Source organism: Myotis nattereri, assembly GCF_964212035.1.
Source record: "Myotis nattereri genome assembly, chromosome: 3".
In the NCBI taxonomy this organism is placed as follows: Eukaryota; Metazoa; Chordata; class Mammalia; order Chiroptera; family Vespertilionidae; genus Myotis; species Myotis nattereri.
Genome location: NC_138077.1, coordinates 216,195,291 through 216,210,262, shown reverse-complemented (window position 1 = coordinate 216,210,262; position 14,972 = coordinate 216,195,291). Strand labels below are relative to the sequence as shown.

The following is a 14,972-nucleotide window of genomic DNA, read 5'->3' as shown; positions in this document are numbered from 1 at the left end:
CGGGCCCGCAGCCTCGCCGCTGTGGACCAGGGGGCCTCCGGGCGCTCGCAGGCGGCCCGGCGCGCCATGAAGCTGCCCCGGCGCGCGTGGCGGCACCGGACGGCGCTGGGCCTGGGCGGCCTGGCGCTGTGCGGCGTCGCGCTGCTCTACCTGGCGCGCTGCTCGGCCGAGGGCCCCCGCCCACTGCCCGGCCACGGTCCCGGGCCCCCGCCCGCCGGCCCCGCGCGCGACGCCGCCTTCCTGGCCGTGCTCGTGGCCTCCGCGCCGCGGGCGGCCGAGAGGCGCAGCGTGGTCCGTGGCACGTGGCTGGCGGCGGCGCGGCGCGGCGGCCCCGGCGACGTGTGGGCGCGCTTCGCGGTGGGCACGGCCGGCCTGGGAGCCGAGGAGCGGCGCGCCCTGGAGCGCGAGCAGGCGCGGCACGGGGACCTGCTGCTGCTGCCCGCGCTGCGCGACGCCTACGAGAACCTCACCGCCAAGGTGCTGGCCATGTTGTCCTGGCTGGACGAGCACGTGGCCTTCGAGTTCGTGCTCAAGGCCGACGACGACTCGTTCGCGCGGCTGGACGCGATGCTGGCCGAGCTGCGCGCCCGCGACCCCGCGCGCCGCCGCCGCCTCTACTGGGGCTTCTTCTCGGGCCGCGGGCGCGTCAAGCCGGGGGGCCGCTGGCGCGAGGCGGCCTGGCAGCTCTGCGACTACTACCTGCCCTACGCCCTGGGCGGCGGCTACGTGCTCTCCGCCGACCTGGTGCGCTACCTGCGCCTCAGCCGCGACTACCTGCGCGCCTGGCACAGCGAGGACGTGTCCATGGGCGCCTGGCTGGCGCCCGTGGACGTGCAGCGCGAGCACGACCCGCGCTTCGACACCGAGTACAAGTCCCGCGGCTGCAGCAACCAGTACCTGGTGACGCACAAGCAGAGCCTGGAGGACATGCTGGAGAAGCACCAGACGCTGGCGCGCGAGGGCCGCCTGTGCAAGCAGGAGGTGCAGCTGCGCCTCTCCTACGTCTACGACTGGTCCGCGCCGCCCTCTCAGTGCTGCCAGAGGAAGGAGGGCATCCCCTGAGGCCGCTGCTGGCATGGAGGGGTGGCCGGGACCAACGCCACCCCGGCCGGAGCCCCGCGGGAGCCCCCGCTGGTCTTACACCAGGGGAGCTGACAGGTCCGGCTGGCTCTCTGGGATGAGGCCAGCACTCGAGGGGACCTCGTTTGTGTGGTCACTGGTGGGGCTTCCCAGCAGATGCCATGCAGCACGGACAGCTCCTAGACCCCAGGTCCAGTCTGCACCCAGGGGCGCACACCTCAGTGGCTGTACCTACCGTCTTGCTCAAGAGCCTCGTGTTCTGGGGCTGGCCAGGGCGAGGCGTTGTGTCCAGGTAGAACCGTCCTGCCCCTGGGTTCCGGCCAGCATTTCGCTGGACTGGGAAGATGCCCAGCTTTGGGTGTGAGTCGGAAGAACCTCCCGGGTCTGCAGGGGCTTGGAGACCATCATCCCCCTCCCCCCCCCTTGCCCTGTCCTCCTGCTGTCAAGTCCCACCAAAGGCTGGAGCTGACCCGCACTTGCAGGCACAGCCCTGCGTGTTCTGGGTGGACGACATCTTGTCCTGCATCCCCCGTCTGCACCGTCCACCTCGGAAGTCCCTGCCCCGAGAGCCGTGATGGCTGTGAACTGACCCCCCGCAGGCCCTGCCAGTTGCGACTCGGGCGCGTGTTGCAACCCAGTGGCGGTTGGAGAACTGCGGTGGGTCCCTCCCTCGTGTCTTCTGTCTGTTGGTGTCACTCGTGTGCAAGTCCCAGATCGAACCTCGTTTTATGTGAATTAGCTCTGGCCCGTGTCTCCCGGCAGTGAGAGTGTGGTAAACGCGGCTCAGCGCCTGCCTGTGACGTGTTTATAAATATCGTGCGTGTGTGTAGATGGGGGCGTCAGCTGGGAGTGTGTGGTCTCGGTGTTTTTTTAAGTTATTTGAGAAGCTGTTTCTATCAGAACTTGGAATTCGTGGATTAGTCTGTTTTGACAGCTGGAGCTGTAGACCCGTGGCTGCATGTGTGTTTAAACACGGAAGAATTTGAAAACTGCCCATTTCTCTTTTCCGTTTACACATAAGTCAGTCCTATTGTCTCTTTCTGAAAAGACTCCTTTTAAGGCCTCCGTGTGGCCGGCTGCACAGGGGCAAGCGCCTCTCACTCTCGGGCTGTTGTTGCGCCCGTTCCGGGAATCGGAGCCCCTGGAATGCTGATGAGGTTTCCCGAATCCTGTCTTAAGGACACAGGCGGTCTGGCCGGCGTGCGCTCTTGGAGAAGGCGATGGTGTGCACCGGGCGGTCGCCTCGCACCCCACCATCCTGGGGACTCCAGGCTTCCCGCTTCCCGGCAGTGGCTGGGATGACTCCTCCAGGAATTCGCCGGGAGAAGAGGTCACGGGCCGCCCGCTCCCATTTCTGCGAGGTTCTTGCACCAACAAAGTCCCCGAGATGGGGACAGATGGGCGCTGCCAGGGTCGGGGAGGGGAGCGGTGTTGGGGGGGACCTCCGAATATCGGCCCGGGTGACCTTGTCCTTCGGCTTTGCACACTCCACCCTCGGGGGGCCTGGGCAAGGGGCGCCCGGGGCGCCCGTCTCCTTGCATCGTTTCTCACAACTGTGTGGGAGTCTACAGTTACCTCAAAGTTAAGCGTTTAACTTTAAAACAGGTGTCACATCACCAATTCTAATAAAACGGGAGATGGCATGTGACGACGGGTGGAGGCGAGGGATGCAGCTGTGACTGGGGCCCTGGCTGCCACCCCCGGAGGGTTCTCCCCAGAGTCTCAGGGGCACAGCCTGCCGAGCCCGCATGTCCTCTCCGGCCCCTGGAACTGCAGAGGCGACTCCGTGGCCCATGGCCCTGCCGTCGTGGCTCTTTGCTCAGGTGGAGCCCTAGTCCCTCCAACTCTGGGTGCTGTGGGGACTTCCTGGGGCTCAGACCCCGCAGCCCCTGGCCAGGCCCAACTCCTCCTCTCCCCCGGACTCAGCACAGACCTGTCCAGCCTCTGGGCTGGGAGGATGGGGCCCTGTTGTGGCCACTGCCCAGCCCCTACGTCTGTAGGTCGGGCCCTTGCTCCCCGCTGGCTGGGTCACTGCCCAGGACCTGAAGGGTCTGAGGGGCGGCCAGTGCTCCTCTCGGCCCAGCCCCCGGGCACTCTGTCTATTGTGTGATGACTTTTGCCGTCCGGGGCCCAGGACGCACGTGGTGGACAGGCCTCCAGCAGGGACCCCAGGGACCCAGGAAACTCAGGTTCAGGCATGTGGGGGGGGGGGGAGCAGGGAAACAGTTCCGAGTCCATCCATGTGCTCGCTCGTGCCGGCACCTGGTTCCGGGGCCGGGAGGGGCTCCGGTGGTGCTTCCCCCATCAACTGGGTTCACTGACATCTCACCCCCACCCCCATGCGTCCAGGGAGCAGGGGAAAGGCCTCCCTGTCCTGGCACCATGGCCGCCCCTCTGTCCATTCCTGAGGCGCTCCCCTCCTCGGGGTCACCTCCCAGCCCCTGCACGGGGACCCCCCACAGCCCTGGGAGCTGGAGTAGGTCGCTTTGCCCATCACCTGGCCCCTGTGGCCACACCCCCTTTCTTTGGGGCCAGGGTGGGCTCACACCCTTAGCTCTGCTCCCACAGAAAGTGCTCATCACAACCTCACCCTTTCTCCACTGTCCCCCCGCCAGCTCCCTCCCCCCCCTCCAGCGCCCTCCTCACTCCCAGCCCTCCCTGACCCCACGCCATCTGTGTGGGCCCGGCTGGCTCCCCCAGCCTCAGGCCTTGAGACGCGCAGCGTGCACTGGGCAGGCACCCCAAGCCTGTGGGTGCTCCCGCTCTGCCCGGGCCAAGACGGGCAGTTCAGAGGCCCATGGCCATGGCGGGAGCCTCGCAGCCCCACTCCCTGGCGTCCTCTCGACCCACATGCGAAGAGGTGACTCAGCAGCTCCTGTGAGGCAGCGGCAGGGCCCCCAGACCCGGGCCGAAGTCTGGGCAGCGGTGCAGCCCTGGGTCCCAGCACCAGCAGGCACCCAGGGCCGGCCAGCCCCACCCGGCTAGCAGGGTCCTGCAGAGAAGGAGGCCAGGGAGGGGCGGGTCTGCCCAGGCGGCTCGTGGAGACCCCCGCCTTGGCAGCAGCTAAGGGGGGGCGAGAAGGCTTCTGCCCTCCCCTGGACACACTGGGGGTGCGTGGGGCCATCTCAGTGAATGTGGGGGCCCCCGGCAGTGGGGAGCGTCACAGGTCTCCACAGAGGGGTCTCCCCTTGAGCCTGGAGATGAGAGCCACCCCTGCCTGGGATGGGGCTCTGCAGCTGGAACCCTGGGGGGCTGGCAGAGAGGGGAGGGGGCCAGCTGGTGTCCTAGCCCCTCGCAGATCACGCCCCCCCACACACTGTACCCACGTAATAGGTGGTGCCCCTATGGCTCCGGCCCCAGGTCCCTATACTTTCCCTGCACAGGGTCCCAGTGCCCGCCCCCAGCCCGCAGGGTCCACCAGGGGCTCAGTGGCCGTGGCACCGGGTGAGCTGAGGCTGGGAGCAGCGGGTGGCCTGGGAGCCCACAGTGGTCAGCTCCCTCCTCCAGAGCAAACACCACAGGCAGTGGCCGAGCCTCTTGGCCCAGCAGCAAACAGGAGCCCAGGGAGGCCCGGGTCCAGCTCCACCTCCGCTGACCCAGGGCTGACCACCCTGGGACCCGAGGAACGAGACCCAAGCCCTGGCCCCTCCTTCCAGTGGTGGAGGCTCTCGGCAGCCCAGGCCCCGCTCCCCCAGGGCCCTGCTCCCCCTGCCACAGCTGCCCACCTGGTCCTGACGGGGAGCAAGTGAGGGGCAGGTGGCCGGAGCTGGGGGACCCAGAGGAGGGCGGAAGGCGTGAAGCATGTGCTGGGGCCAGGCCTTGGCTGTGGGCAGGGGGTGGCGGCCAGGGAACTGCCCCTGGAGACACTGCTTCACCCTCTGATGCCTGTTCTTGTTCCCGTTCCCACTGCCACCCCCTCCTACACCCGGTCCTGGCAGAGCAGCCTGGAGGGGCCCCGGGCGCAGGCGGGGGTCCCGCTGCCCTCGTTGCGCCCCAGGTGCGTGTGTGACACGCCGGCTGTTGCAAAACTGATGTTATCGCACCAGAGGAGCCCGTGAGTCACCGCCTGAGAGCGGGGCTGCACCCCAAACTCTCCCGAACAAAAGCCCTTTGTCCCTAAGCCCCCCCTTCCTCACCAGCCGCCTGTGCACCATCAGACACGTGGGCGAACGTGGGCAGGACCAGCTCCTCATGCCTCAGCCCAGCTCCAAGGGTCGGGCCTCGGAGACCCCGGGCTATGGAGACCCCGGGCTGCGGGAGACACCTGGCTGCAGGAGACCCCGGGCTATGGAGACCCCCGGCTGTGGGAGACCCCTGGCTGCGGGAGACACCTGGCTGCAGGAGACCCCGGGCTGCGGGAGACCTCGGGCTGTGGGAGACCCCAGGCTATGGAGACCCCTGGCTGCGGGAGACCTCAGGCTGCGGGAGACCCTGGGCTGCGGGAGACCTCGGGCTGTGGGAGACCCCAGGCTATGGAGACCCCCGGCTGTGGGAGACCCCTGGCTGCGGGAGACCTCAGGCTGCGGGAGACCCCTGGCTGCGGGAGACCTCAGGCTGCGGGAGACCTCGGGCTGTGGGAGACCCCAGGCTATGGAGACCCCCGGCTGCGGGAGACCCTGGGCTGAGGGAGACCCCGGGCCTTGGAGACCACAGCTCCTGGGTCCGCTCAGGTTGGGGGGCTGGAAATCAGCCTCTCATTGACCCGGGGCAGTACCCTGAGGCCATGCAGAGCTCGGGGCCCCGAGGGCACACTGGCCCAGCCCCGTCAGTGAGTGCGGGCCCTGAGCCACAGCACCCCTGCTCCCGGCCACAGCCCAGACCCCAGTCAGCACTTGGCGCAGGGCCCGAGGCCTCAGGCACCATCATGCCCCTGCTGCCCCTGGGAGCTCCTGCCAGGGCCCCCCTCTTCCCAGGCCCCTCCACCAGGGTTCCCCAATTCCTGGCCCTTCCTCCAGGGTTCCCCACTTCGGGGCCCCCCAGTTCTGTGGCTGCCAGCAGGTCACCAGCAGGATGGGCAACTTGGCTGGACCAATGCCAGTGGGTCCCCTGATGCGAGAACCCCAGCTCAGCTAAGAGCCAGGTCTCAGGGGGAGACAGAGGGGCCGGGACCCACCCACATGTCACACGGGCAGGCAGGAGCCCTGCAGCTCTCTGAGCCGAGGCAGCATCACAGCCCCCAGGGACGCGTGGGGTTGGCACGGGAAGCCAGAGACACAGGCCCAGAGAGAGGAGCATGGACACATCCGCCCAGGCACCCCGCCCCCCAAGCCCCTCTGCCCCCAGGCCATGCTCAGTCCTGGGCCCAGGTCACAAGAGTTCAGGCTGGTGTGGGTGTGAGAACCTCCTGGGACAGACAGCCCAAGGGGTCCTTGGAGCAGACTCCCCTCCTCCTGGTCCCAGACCCAACCCGGGAGGGCAAGGTCGGGCCCGACACCCAGCTCTGGCCACAAAGGGCCTGCCTGTCCTGGTACAGGTACCCTAGGGCCAGGCCCCATGGACAGCTCTTCTGCAGGCCTCGCCCCGACCTGTGCCAGCCCACAGCCCAAGGGGACCATGGGAGCTGGGGCCGGGCAGCCTCAGGCTCCCAGCTGGGACCCCCCCCCCCCCCGCTCCTGCCACAGCCTGGGGTGGGGCCTGGCGGTTCATCCTCGGCTGCTCCTGCCCGAGAGGACGTTCCAGCTCCTGAGCCAGACGCCCACAGTCCTGTCTGCACTCAAACCGGACAGCCGCCGAGGGTGCTGGGGGCAGGCTCCAAGCCAGTACAGACCCCCTGCTCCCAGCACCCCAGGGCCACCTCGGGGCGAGGAAGGGCCGATCAGGTGCAGCCTGGCTGCAGCCCCAAGACCAGGGTTTGGGGAGCACCTGGCCAAGGGCCTCCCCGAACCCCTGGCAGCAGCCCCTCAGCCCCTGGCAGGCGGCAGGTCAGACGGAGGATCTGGGAAGGGAGCCCTGGGAGGGGTCGACAAGGTCAGCCAGGCTCCTCCCGCCGCTGGGGGGAGAGCAGACGCCGGTCAGGGGTCAACCTGAGGCTGGCTAGCTCTGCCGACCACGTGGCTCTACCACAGCCAGACGCTGGGGCCGCCCCACAGCCCAGTCCACAAGCAGAGGCCGGCCAGGGAAAGAGCCCGCCCCAGGCTCCCCACCCCGGGGCCCCCAGCACGCCCCTGCCTCAGCAACAGCAGGTCAGACCCCTGCTCGGGCTGCGTGGGCAGGACCCCGGGCCCAGGCCCCCTAGGGGGCTCCAGACCCGCTCCTGGCTCCGGGGAGCTGTCAACACCGCAGTTTGGTTGGGCCTGGAAGACGGTGGGACTTGGATGGATGATGAGGTGCAGCTCAGGGTGGGGCCTTTGGGGGCTCACCCCTTGTCTGCACTGGGGGACCAGCCTGTGCCTTTCAAGGCTGGTCTGAACGTGGGGCCCAAACCCCAAGCCCTGGGCCTCCCAGTTCACACCCCAGGACCTCCCTACGGCAGCAACAACCCCGCCTGGTCCCCCACCCCTGGGCCCTGCACCCCAGCTGTGGGGGCTGGAGACAGCACATTCCAGGGGCGTCCCAACGACGTGGTAATGACCTGCGATTAGGGGCCAGAGACGAGGATGGAGGCGAGACAGAGGCAAGTGGAGTCGGGCGCCAGGACGCCGCTCCCCGACCTGGCCACCTGCCCGCCGTGAGCTCCTGGGGCGGCCTGGCCTCGCTGCCTCGTCTCTCGTCTCCTCGTCTCTCGTCTCTTGTCTGTCTGCCGCTCTCTGCAGGCCTGGCCGGCCTCCGGGTCTGGGTCTCCATCTCTGTCATCACAGCCCCTGCAGCGGGTCTGGATGGGGAGGCGAGACCTGCCCCGTCCCGGGCGAGGTGGGTCGGGGGCCTGGCTGCCGCTGATGGACGCAGGAGAGCGCCCCGGGGCGCCAGGACGCCAAGAGGCCCAGGCGGCTGAGGGTCTGGCTGGTGCTACCCACGGTCCCTCTGCACCCCCATCAGCTGGCAGCCCAGGGCGGCCCCTCTGTAAACAGGCTCGCAGCCCCTGTGATGGGAAGTGGGGGCAGGGACCCACTCCCCCGCCTGCCCTGCACGCCCCTCCTCTGCACCCCTCACAGGGATCACAGCCCCACGCCCCGTCGCCCCATCGCAGGCTGCAGGACATCCCTATTCCATCGGCCGGCCAGCTGGCGCCTACAGTTGCTATGAAGCAGAGACACCCCCCCTGACTCCCCCAGCCCCTGACGCCACCCTGGGGGGACCAGGGAGAGAGGTGGGGACGGGTCAGTGGCCAAGCCTGGCGCGGCACAGACCAGCGCCTGTCCGGCACCAGGGCTCTATTGCCTCATTACCCAGCCAGGCCAGCAGGGTCTGGGGGAGGGGCTGGGTAATGGCCGTCCGACTCCAGCCTCCGAGCCTCCGCCTGCCCCCCTCCCATGCCTGCCCCCTGAGCTGCAGACGGACGGAACCCCCGCCCAGGCCCTCCCCCCGCCCTGCCCCCATCTGCAGGACCAGGATGCCTCCTCTGTCTGCTCTGCCCTGGAACCAGGGTCTCCAAGCCTTGCTGCTGTGGAGCTGAGCCCCACCCACACTGCCACCCCCCGGGGTGTCTCCTGTGGGGTCAGGGGTCAGCCTCATGCTCCAGGGGGAGCTGCCTGCAGGGGCCCAGGTGCCAACCAGAGATGGTATCTCCACGGCCCCCCCAGGACCAATTTACATTCTTTGGTCTCGGTTTCCTGGAGCCAAAATGGGGTGGGGGCAGGGTCTAAACCCACAAGACCCAAGGCCGGGTCGTGGCTGCCCAACCTGGGGTGGTTCTGGCCCCATCTTGGAGGTGGCGGGGGGGGGGGGGGTGTTGTATCCACCTGGTGTGGCCGCCACCAAGGGGAAGGTGGCAAGAAGCTCTGTGCCCCGCTGGTCTGGGCCAGACAACCTGCACGCAGCCCCCCACACGCAGGTCCACTCGGGGTGCAGTCCTGTGAGTGGCCCACACACCGCTGCTCCCAGACCCACAGCACATGCACCGGCCGCTCTGGGACACCTCGTGCCCAAGGCTGGGCCCATCTGCGCCCAGGGCCCTGTGGGTGCCCGCGGGCTGCCTCCAAGGCTGGGCCAGCCCCGGGTGACGAGCAGAGGGGTGGTGTCAGGCAGCAGGCCGGCCTGAGCGGAGACCTGGACGGACACCTGTCTTTGTCCACCGGGTACGATGGACCCCAGCAGGTGCAGAGGCTGCGGGACCACAGACTGCAGGACACTGAGCCAGACCATCCAAAGCAACGCCCCCTACGCCACCCCCCATCCCCACGAGGACACAGGCGGCAGAGAGGGCTGGAACTCTTTATTGCGTGACCACACTTTTAACAGAGGGCAGAGCGGATGGGCCACCGGCAGCTCCCATGGCCCCGAGGGGCCTCTCCACGCAGCTCCCCTGGGGCCGGCCGTGTCCTCACGTGCCCAGGAGGAGGCCGGAGAAGCTGGAGCCGCTCTGGACGGTGAGGGGCGCCCCGGAGCCATTGTCCACGAAGACGGAGGCGTACTGTCCAGCCTGCAGACACCCCACAGTGGACGTCACCTCCCACAGGGCCTGCCCACCCACGGGGAGCGTGAGGAGCTCCCACCCCGGGCTTGTGGCGTCCCGGGGTCCTGAGTGCCTCATGGCCCGTGTCCATCCACGGGCTGAGGCTCAGAGGCACGGACCCCTCCTGACCGCCCCCCCCCTCACCTGCAGCTGGAGCAGCCCCTGGACCAGCACCGTGAAGATCCTGCCGCTGCCTTCCAGGCCCGAGATGGCCTCCAGCGACCTGGACACGGGGCCCAGGGTGAGGGCACCGCTGGCCCGAGGGCCTGGACCCCACCCCGGGCTCAGTGCCGTCCCGTGTTGGGGGGGCCCCTCCGTTCTCCATGGGCAGGACAGTCCACACTCAGGCACCCACCCAGCCTCCTGCGACCCCCGGCATCCAGGGGGGCCCCCGCTCACGTGTGACGATGGCACAGGCTCTCGATGCAGATGAGCACCCGCACTGTGTCCCGGGCCCGGCCCTGCAGGCCCCTGCGGTCTGTGGAGACAGCGGCTGCAGCCCTCGGGGAGGACGGAGTGGAGAGGCAGGCTGGGCGCGGGGCGGGGCGGGAGGGTAGGGACGGGGCAGGGGGGAGAGGGGGGTTTCGGGGCACACCGCCCAGGACAGGCCCAGGAGTGGCTGCTGGTTGGGGGCAGGTGGGCGTGGGGCCCTGTCCAAGCCCCCAGTGGGAGCCGGGTTTGGAGCAGGAGGCAGCTCTGCGATGGGACCCAGGCCTGGGACTGCGATGCCAGGGCCCACCTGGGTGAACCAGCCACCCCGACACCCGCTGGCCCGCCCCACTCACCCACGTGCAGGTTGGCCGAGAACTGGAAGATGGCGGTGACCGGGGCTGTGAACCGGCCGGAGGCCAGGCTCAGGCCGGAGCCCCGCAGGAAGGCGCCCGGGGCAGTGGGCTGCAGGGACAGCAGGGGAGCGTCTGGCTGCAGGGCCTGGAGGAGGCGCCTGCAACCCACAGCCCCAACCAGAGCACGCCCAGGTGCCTCAGGTCCCGGGGGCGGAGGGCACCCAGGGAGAGACAACCCCCGCCCGGCCACCTTGGGCCCCACTCACACGCCTGGTGCAGGAGGGTGGCCTGGGCACACGGGTCCTAGTCCTGACCAATGGTGGCCACTCCCCCAGGCCCCCCCTGCGGGGAAGTGGGGGCCGCCCCAGCATCCTGCCCCCAGCAGGGTCCCCAGAGACACCCAGGGCTGGGGGACCCCGGGGACCCCCCCGCCCCCCGCACACTCACGGCCTGGAAGCCCTGCAGCTCCACCAGCGTCTTCTTGTCCACCTGCACCGGCCCCTTCAGCCGGCAGTGGAAGGCCTCGGCCACCAGCCGCCCACCCGGCCCCTCAGGCAGCAGCGAGCCCCAAGCCCCCGAGAACCGACGCTCGGCGGCCTCTGTGGGGACAACAGGAGGTCAGCAGGTTGGGGTCTCCCCCAGAGCCTGGGGGACCCGCCTGAGCCTCGGGGCACCTCACCTCTCAGCATCTCCTGGAACTCCCGCAGCAGAACCTCCTGTGTGACTTCCGCACCAGCGGGCCCTGGGGGTCCCGGGGGGCCGGGAGGGCCAGGGGGGCCCGAGAGGCCTCGCTGCAGGAGGCAGGAGGCTGTGAGGGTCCCAGCGGGAGCCACAGCCCCCCGCCCCCGGCTCAGACCCAGGCTCACCGACTTCTTGTCCCGGCCCCGGCACCGTTTCTTCAAGGCCCCGTCATCCGGCCGCCGGACAAAGTTCAGCCACGTCCTGTGGGCGTCTGAGAACTCGGGCCCTGAGGCCTCGGGCAGCTGAAGGGCCAAATGTGTGCTGACCTGGGCTAGTGTGCTGACCTGGGCCCCACGGGGTCCTCCCTGCCGCCCCAGGGCAGAGCGGGGACCCTCAGGCCCAGGCCGCCTCAGGCAGCACTTTGGACGAGGGAGCAATGAAGGCCATTCCTGGGGACTCGGACCAGGACTCAGGCAGGGAAGGGCTTGGGACCTTTTGAAAGCCAGGCATGGCGTCCGGACACCTTGGCTCTGGCTCTGAGGGGTGACCTGTCCTCTCTGTCCGCCCAGTTCCCAAGCGGAGGGCACGCCGTGCACACACAGGGCAGCCTCGTGTCCCAACAGGGGCTGGGCCTGGCCGAGGCGGGCGGAGGACAGGAGCCCGTTTGCCAGTGTCTTTCTGAGAGGCCAAGGCACCCGCTCAGCTGGGGAGGGGACGGGCCCTGCTTCTCAGGCTCGGACCCAGGCCCTGCTGCCGGCCTCGGCCTCCTCGCTGTCGGAGGAAGGGCTGGGAGGGGCAGTGGGAGCGGTCTGAGCCCCGCCCTCTAACCACCTCGGCAGGCAGCCCAGGCCAGTGGGAGCGGCGGACACCCCTGCCCGCGTCTGAGGAGACCCACGCTCGGTGGAGTGTGGCTGGAGGGAAAGCCTCTGTCTCCCAGAAAGTCTGTGCGGACGCAGACAGGAAGCCCAGGAAGTGAGCAGCCGCGGAGCAGACGCTGGCCAGGGGGGCAGCCCCTCCCACACCCCCGGAGCCGTCCCAGGCAGAGCAAGCCCCAGATCTGGGCCCCCGGGGGTCCGGCCCCAGGTCCCATCGTCCACCGTCAGCCCTCAGCGCCAGACCCAGCCAGCGCCAGGCTCCGGGCAGCGCAGCCTCCACACAGGCTTAGGTGGGCCCTGTCCTGGGGGGCTGGGAGGGGCAGGTGGAGAGGGATGCCGCCCACCCCGACCTGGGCCACAACCAGGAAAGAGAGAGAAGCCAAGAACACGCCAATGTCCCCCGATTTCTGCCTGTGTCCCTGGCCACCACTGACCCTGGCTGTGCCTGTGGTGCCCAGGAGCTAAAGGGTCCAGGAAGAGCAGGGGTCCGAATGTGGGGAGGGCCAGCCTGGGTCCCGGGCCACCTGGCCAGGAGGCCCCCATGGAGGCCCCGCCCGGGACAGAGGTCCACCTGTCTGTCCCCAGGCCGCCCGTGCACTGGCTGGGCGGCAACCACTCTTCCCCGGCTGGCGGGGCCCAGGGACTCAACGGAAAACGGGGCCTCGGGCTCCATGGGGCGCGTGGGCTGAGAGCAGCCAGGCTGGCCGCCACAGAGACGCCCTTGGGCGGCAGGAGGCCGGGATCAAAGGCAGCGGGCTGGCGGGGGGCCTGTCCTGGCAACCGCCGCTCCCCGCCCAACCGCGGCCCAGGGGTCAGCTCCGAGACCCCTCAGAGGTCCTCAGCTGAAGACAGCGAGGCTGGGGCTGAAGCAGGTGCGGGCTCAGGTCCGAGGGACAGGCTCGGGCAGCCAGGGCCCGAGGGCATCCCACCCAGAGGCCGGGTGAGGGGTGGGGGTGGGGCAAGGACCCCCAGGTGCTCAGGTCCAGGCTGGCCTTGGCCCCTCCACCGGGAAAGGTGGGGCAGGTTCCCACCAGGGAGCTTGGGCAGCCCAGGAGCCCCCCACCTCCTGACCGGGATTACACCCAGAGGCAGCGGGAGGCTGGTTCAGCCCCACTGGGAAGGCGCTCCCCTCCCCGAACCCCTCCCAGGCCAGCGGAGGGCCAGGTGGCCGAAGCCCCGCCCCACCGGACGGGAAGGGGCCGGAGAGCCCAGCGGGCAGAGCGCGGGGTGGGGGGCCGGCGCCCCGCTAGGCGAAGCCCCCACGCGAGCGGCGCCGCAGGGGTGCGCACGCCCCAGCCCTGTGCGCCGTCTGCGCGTACCTTGGGGGAGCCGGGCAGCCCCTCGCCGTTGGCCACGGTGGCGTTGCGGGGTTCCGCGCGCGGGCCGGGCTGCCGCGGCCTCTTCTGCTCCCGCCGGGCCCCGACGGCCCCGAGGAGCGCGAGCTGCGGCCAGAGGAGGCCCACGGCCGCGGCCCAGGCCCAGCGCATGGCGGCGGCAGCGGCTCAGCGCTTCGCGCAGGGGCGCCCGGGCGTGCTCATGGGGGCGGCCCGGCGGCTCACGGCCCCGGCGCAGAGGAGGCGCGGCCGCGGGGGCCGCCTGGCCGCCGGGACATGTCTGTGCGGATGCGCCGGGCGCGGCGGCAGGACGGGCGGGCGGATGGCGCGGACGAGGCGGCTGGACTGCTCCTGTCCCCGCAGGTCGCCCGCGCGGCTTCCCCTCCCGCGCGCAATGCCCTCGCTGCCCGCGCCGCCGCCAAATAAACCCTCGCTCCTCCCCAGCTCGCGGGCTCCAGGGGGAGGGCTCACACGGTGATCCGTCAGCAGGCTCCCAGCCGGCCCTGGGCGTGGACGGGTCGGGCACCCCCCTGACCACGCGCTGGTGGCTCCCGCCTCCCCAGACCCTCCCACGCGCTTTGGAAAGAGCCTGCACCCCCTTCCCAGGAGGCGGACTCACCCTGGGAACCGTTAACAAGGATCCGCCCTGCCCCCCACGGAGCTAAGCTGCTGCCCCCCCCTCCCCCGCACAGCCACCCCGTCAGGGCGGGGTGAGGAGCCCAGGGTGGAGACCCCCCCACCCCCTCCGCCCCCGCCCCAGCTCACAGCCCTGTAGGCTCTTCCTCCGACCCCTCAGGCTGCTCTGCGAGGTGCTCTGGCCCTGCTGGGTCCTGGTGGTGCCCCAGGGAGAGGCAGGACCTGGGAAGCAGGGCGCTGACCCACCGGCCCTGGCCTTGTGCAGCCTGGATGCCCTATGACCCTATGACCCTGGGTGCTGCTTCTCCAGCAGGGAGGGGCTGGCTGACCTCAAGGTGTGACCAGTGGCCCCTCCTCTTGGAGCTCAGAGCCAATCCTTACTGCCCAGGGGTCTGCACTCCCCCTGCTCTCCCCCAGGAGCTGCTTGCCCTCCGAGCCAGGGGAGGCGGGAGACTAGTCCCCGGTCAGGCCCCGTGGAGGTCAGCACCTGCCAGAATAGCCCCTCGCCTCCACGGCCCTCGGCCCAGGAGAGAGCGATTCCCTCCAGCTGCACTGCGCACCTGGGGGGGCAGGGAGACAAGGGGGGCCTGGGTCCTCCCCTCACTACCCCAGGAGCAGGCAGGAAGCAGGGGCCAGTTCAGGGTCACAGGCCCTCCCTGGGGCTGTCACTGCACAGTGGCGGCCAGGGGGGCTGGAAGCCTGAGCCCGGACCCCACTGGCAGCCGTCCATCAGGTGGTGCAGACCAATGGTCAGAGCCCGGCTGGCCCCAGCCACGGCTGAGTGCAGCCCCGAGGAAGGGGGAGCACACAGGGCCCGGGGACAGCAGAGGCCGTCCCAGACTCTCTTCAACTTCCAGCCGTCTGCCAGGAGCCAGGGAGGCAGCCCAGCATGAGACCCAGCCCGGCCACGCCCACGGTCAGCCCCGGCCACACCCACGGTCAGGCCAGGCCACGCCCACGGTCAGCGCCAGGCCGGGCCGCGCCAGGGACAGCTGCCGGGAAGATGTGAAGCTTCTGCCCAGGGGCACGG

General features: G+C 69.9%; 2 protein-coding genes across 3 annotated transcripts; one reads left to right on the top strand and one right to left on the bottom strand.

Moving 5' to 3' along the window:
* Positions 1-4: 4 nt before the first annotated feature.
* Positions 5-2,073, top strand: B3GALT6 (beta-1,3-galactosyltransferase 6). Its single transcript, XM_081085313.1, has one exon. It carries the CDS (start codon positions 67-69, stop codon positions 1,060-1,062), a length of 996 nt encoding a protein of 331 aa, XP_080941439.1. The 5' UTR covers positions 5-66; the 3' UTR covers positions 1,063-2,073.
* A 7,301-nt stretch (positions 2,074-9,374) lies between these two features.
* On the bottom strand, positions 9,375-13,699 carry C1QTNF12 (C1q and TNF related 12). 2 transcript variants are annotated; one of them, XM_081087492.1, is made up of 8 exons: positions 13,292-13,699; positions 11,283-11,399; positions 11,096-11,207; positions 10,864-11,015; positions 10,417-10,525; positions 10,031-10,109; positions 9,776-9,854; positions 9,375-9,598 (listed from the first exon to the last, which is right to left on the bottom strand). In XM_081087492.1, the coding sequence occupies exons 1-8, from the start codon at positions 13,457-13,459 to the stop codon at positions 9,500-9,502; spliced, it is 915 nt and encodes a 304-aa protein (XP_080943618.1). In that variant the 5' UTR covers positions 13,460-13,699; the 3' UTR covers positions 9,375-9,499. The 2 variants fall into 2 exon arrangements, with proteins under 2 accessions (XP_080943618.1, XP_080943617.1); XM_081087491.1 differs by having other exon boundaries at positions 9,377-9,598; positions 10,031-10,525.
* Between the last annotated feature and the right edge of the window lie 1,273 nt (positions 13,700-14,972).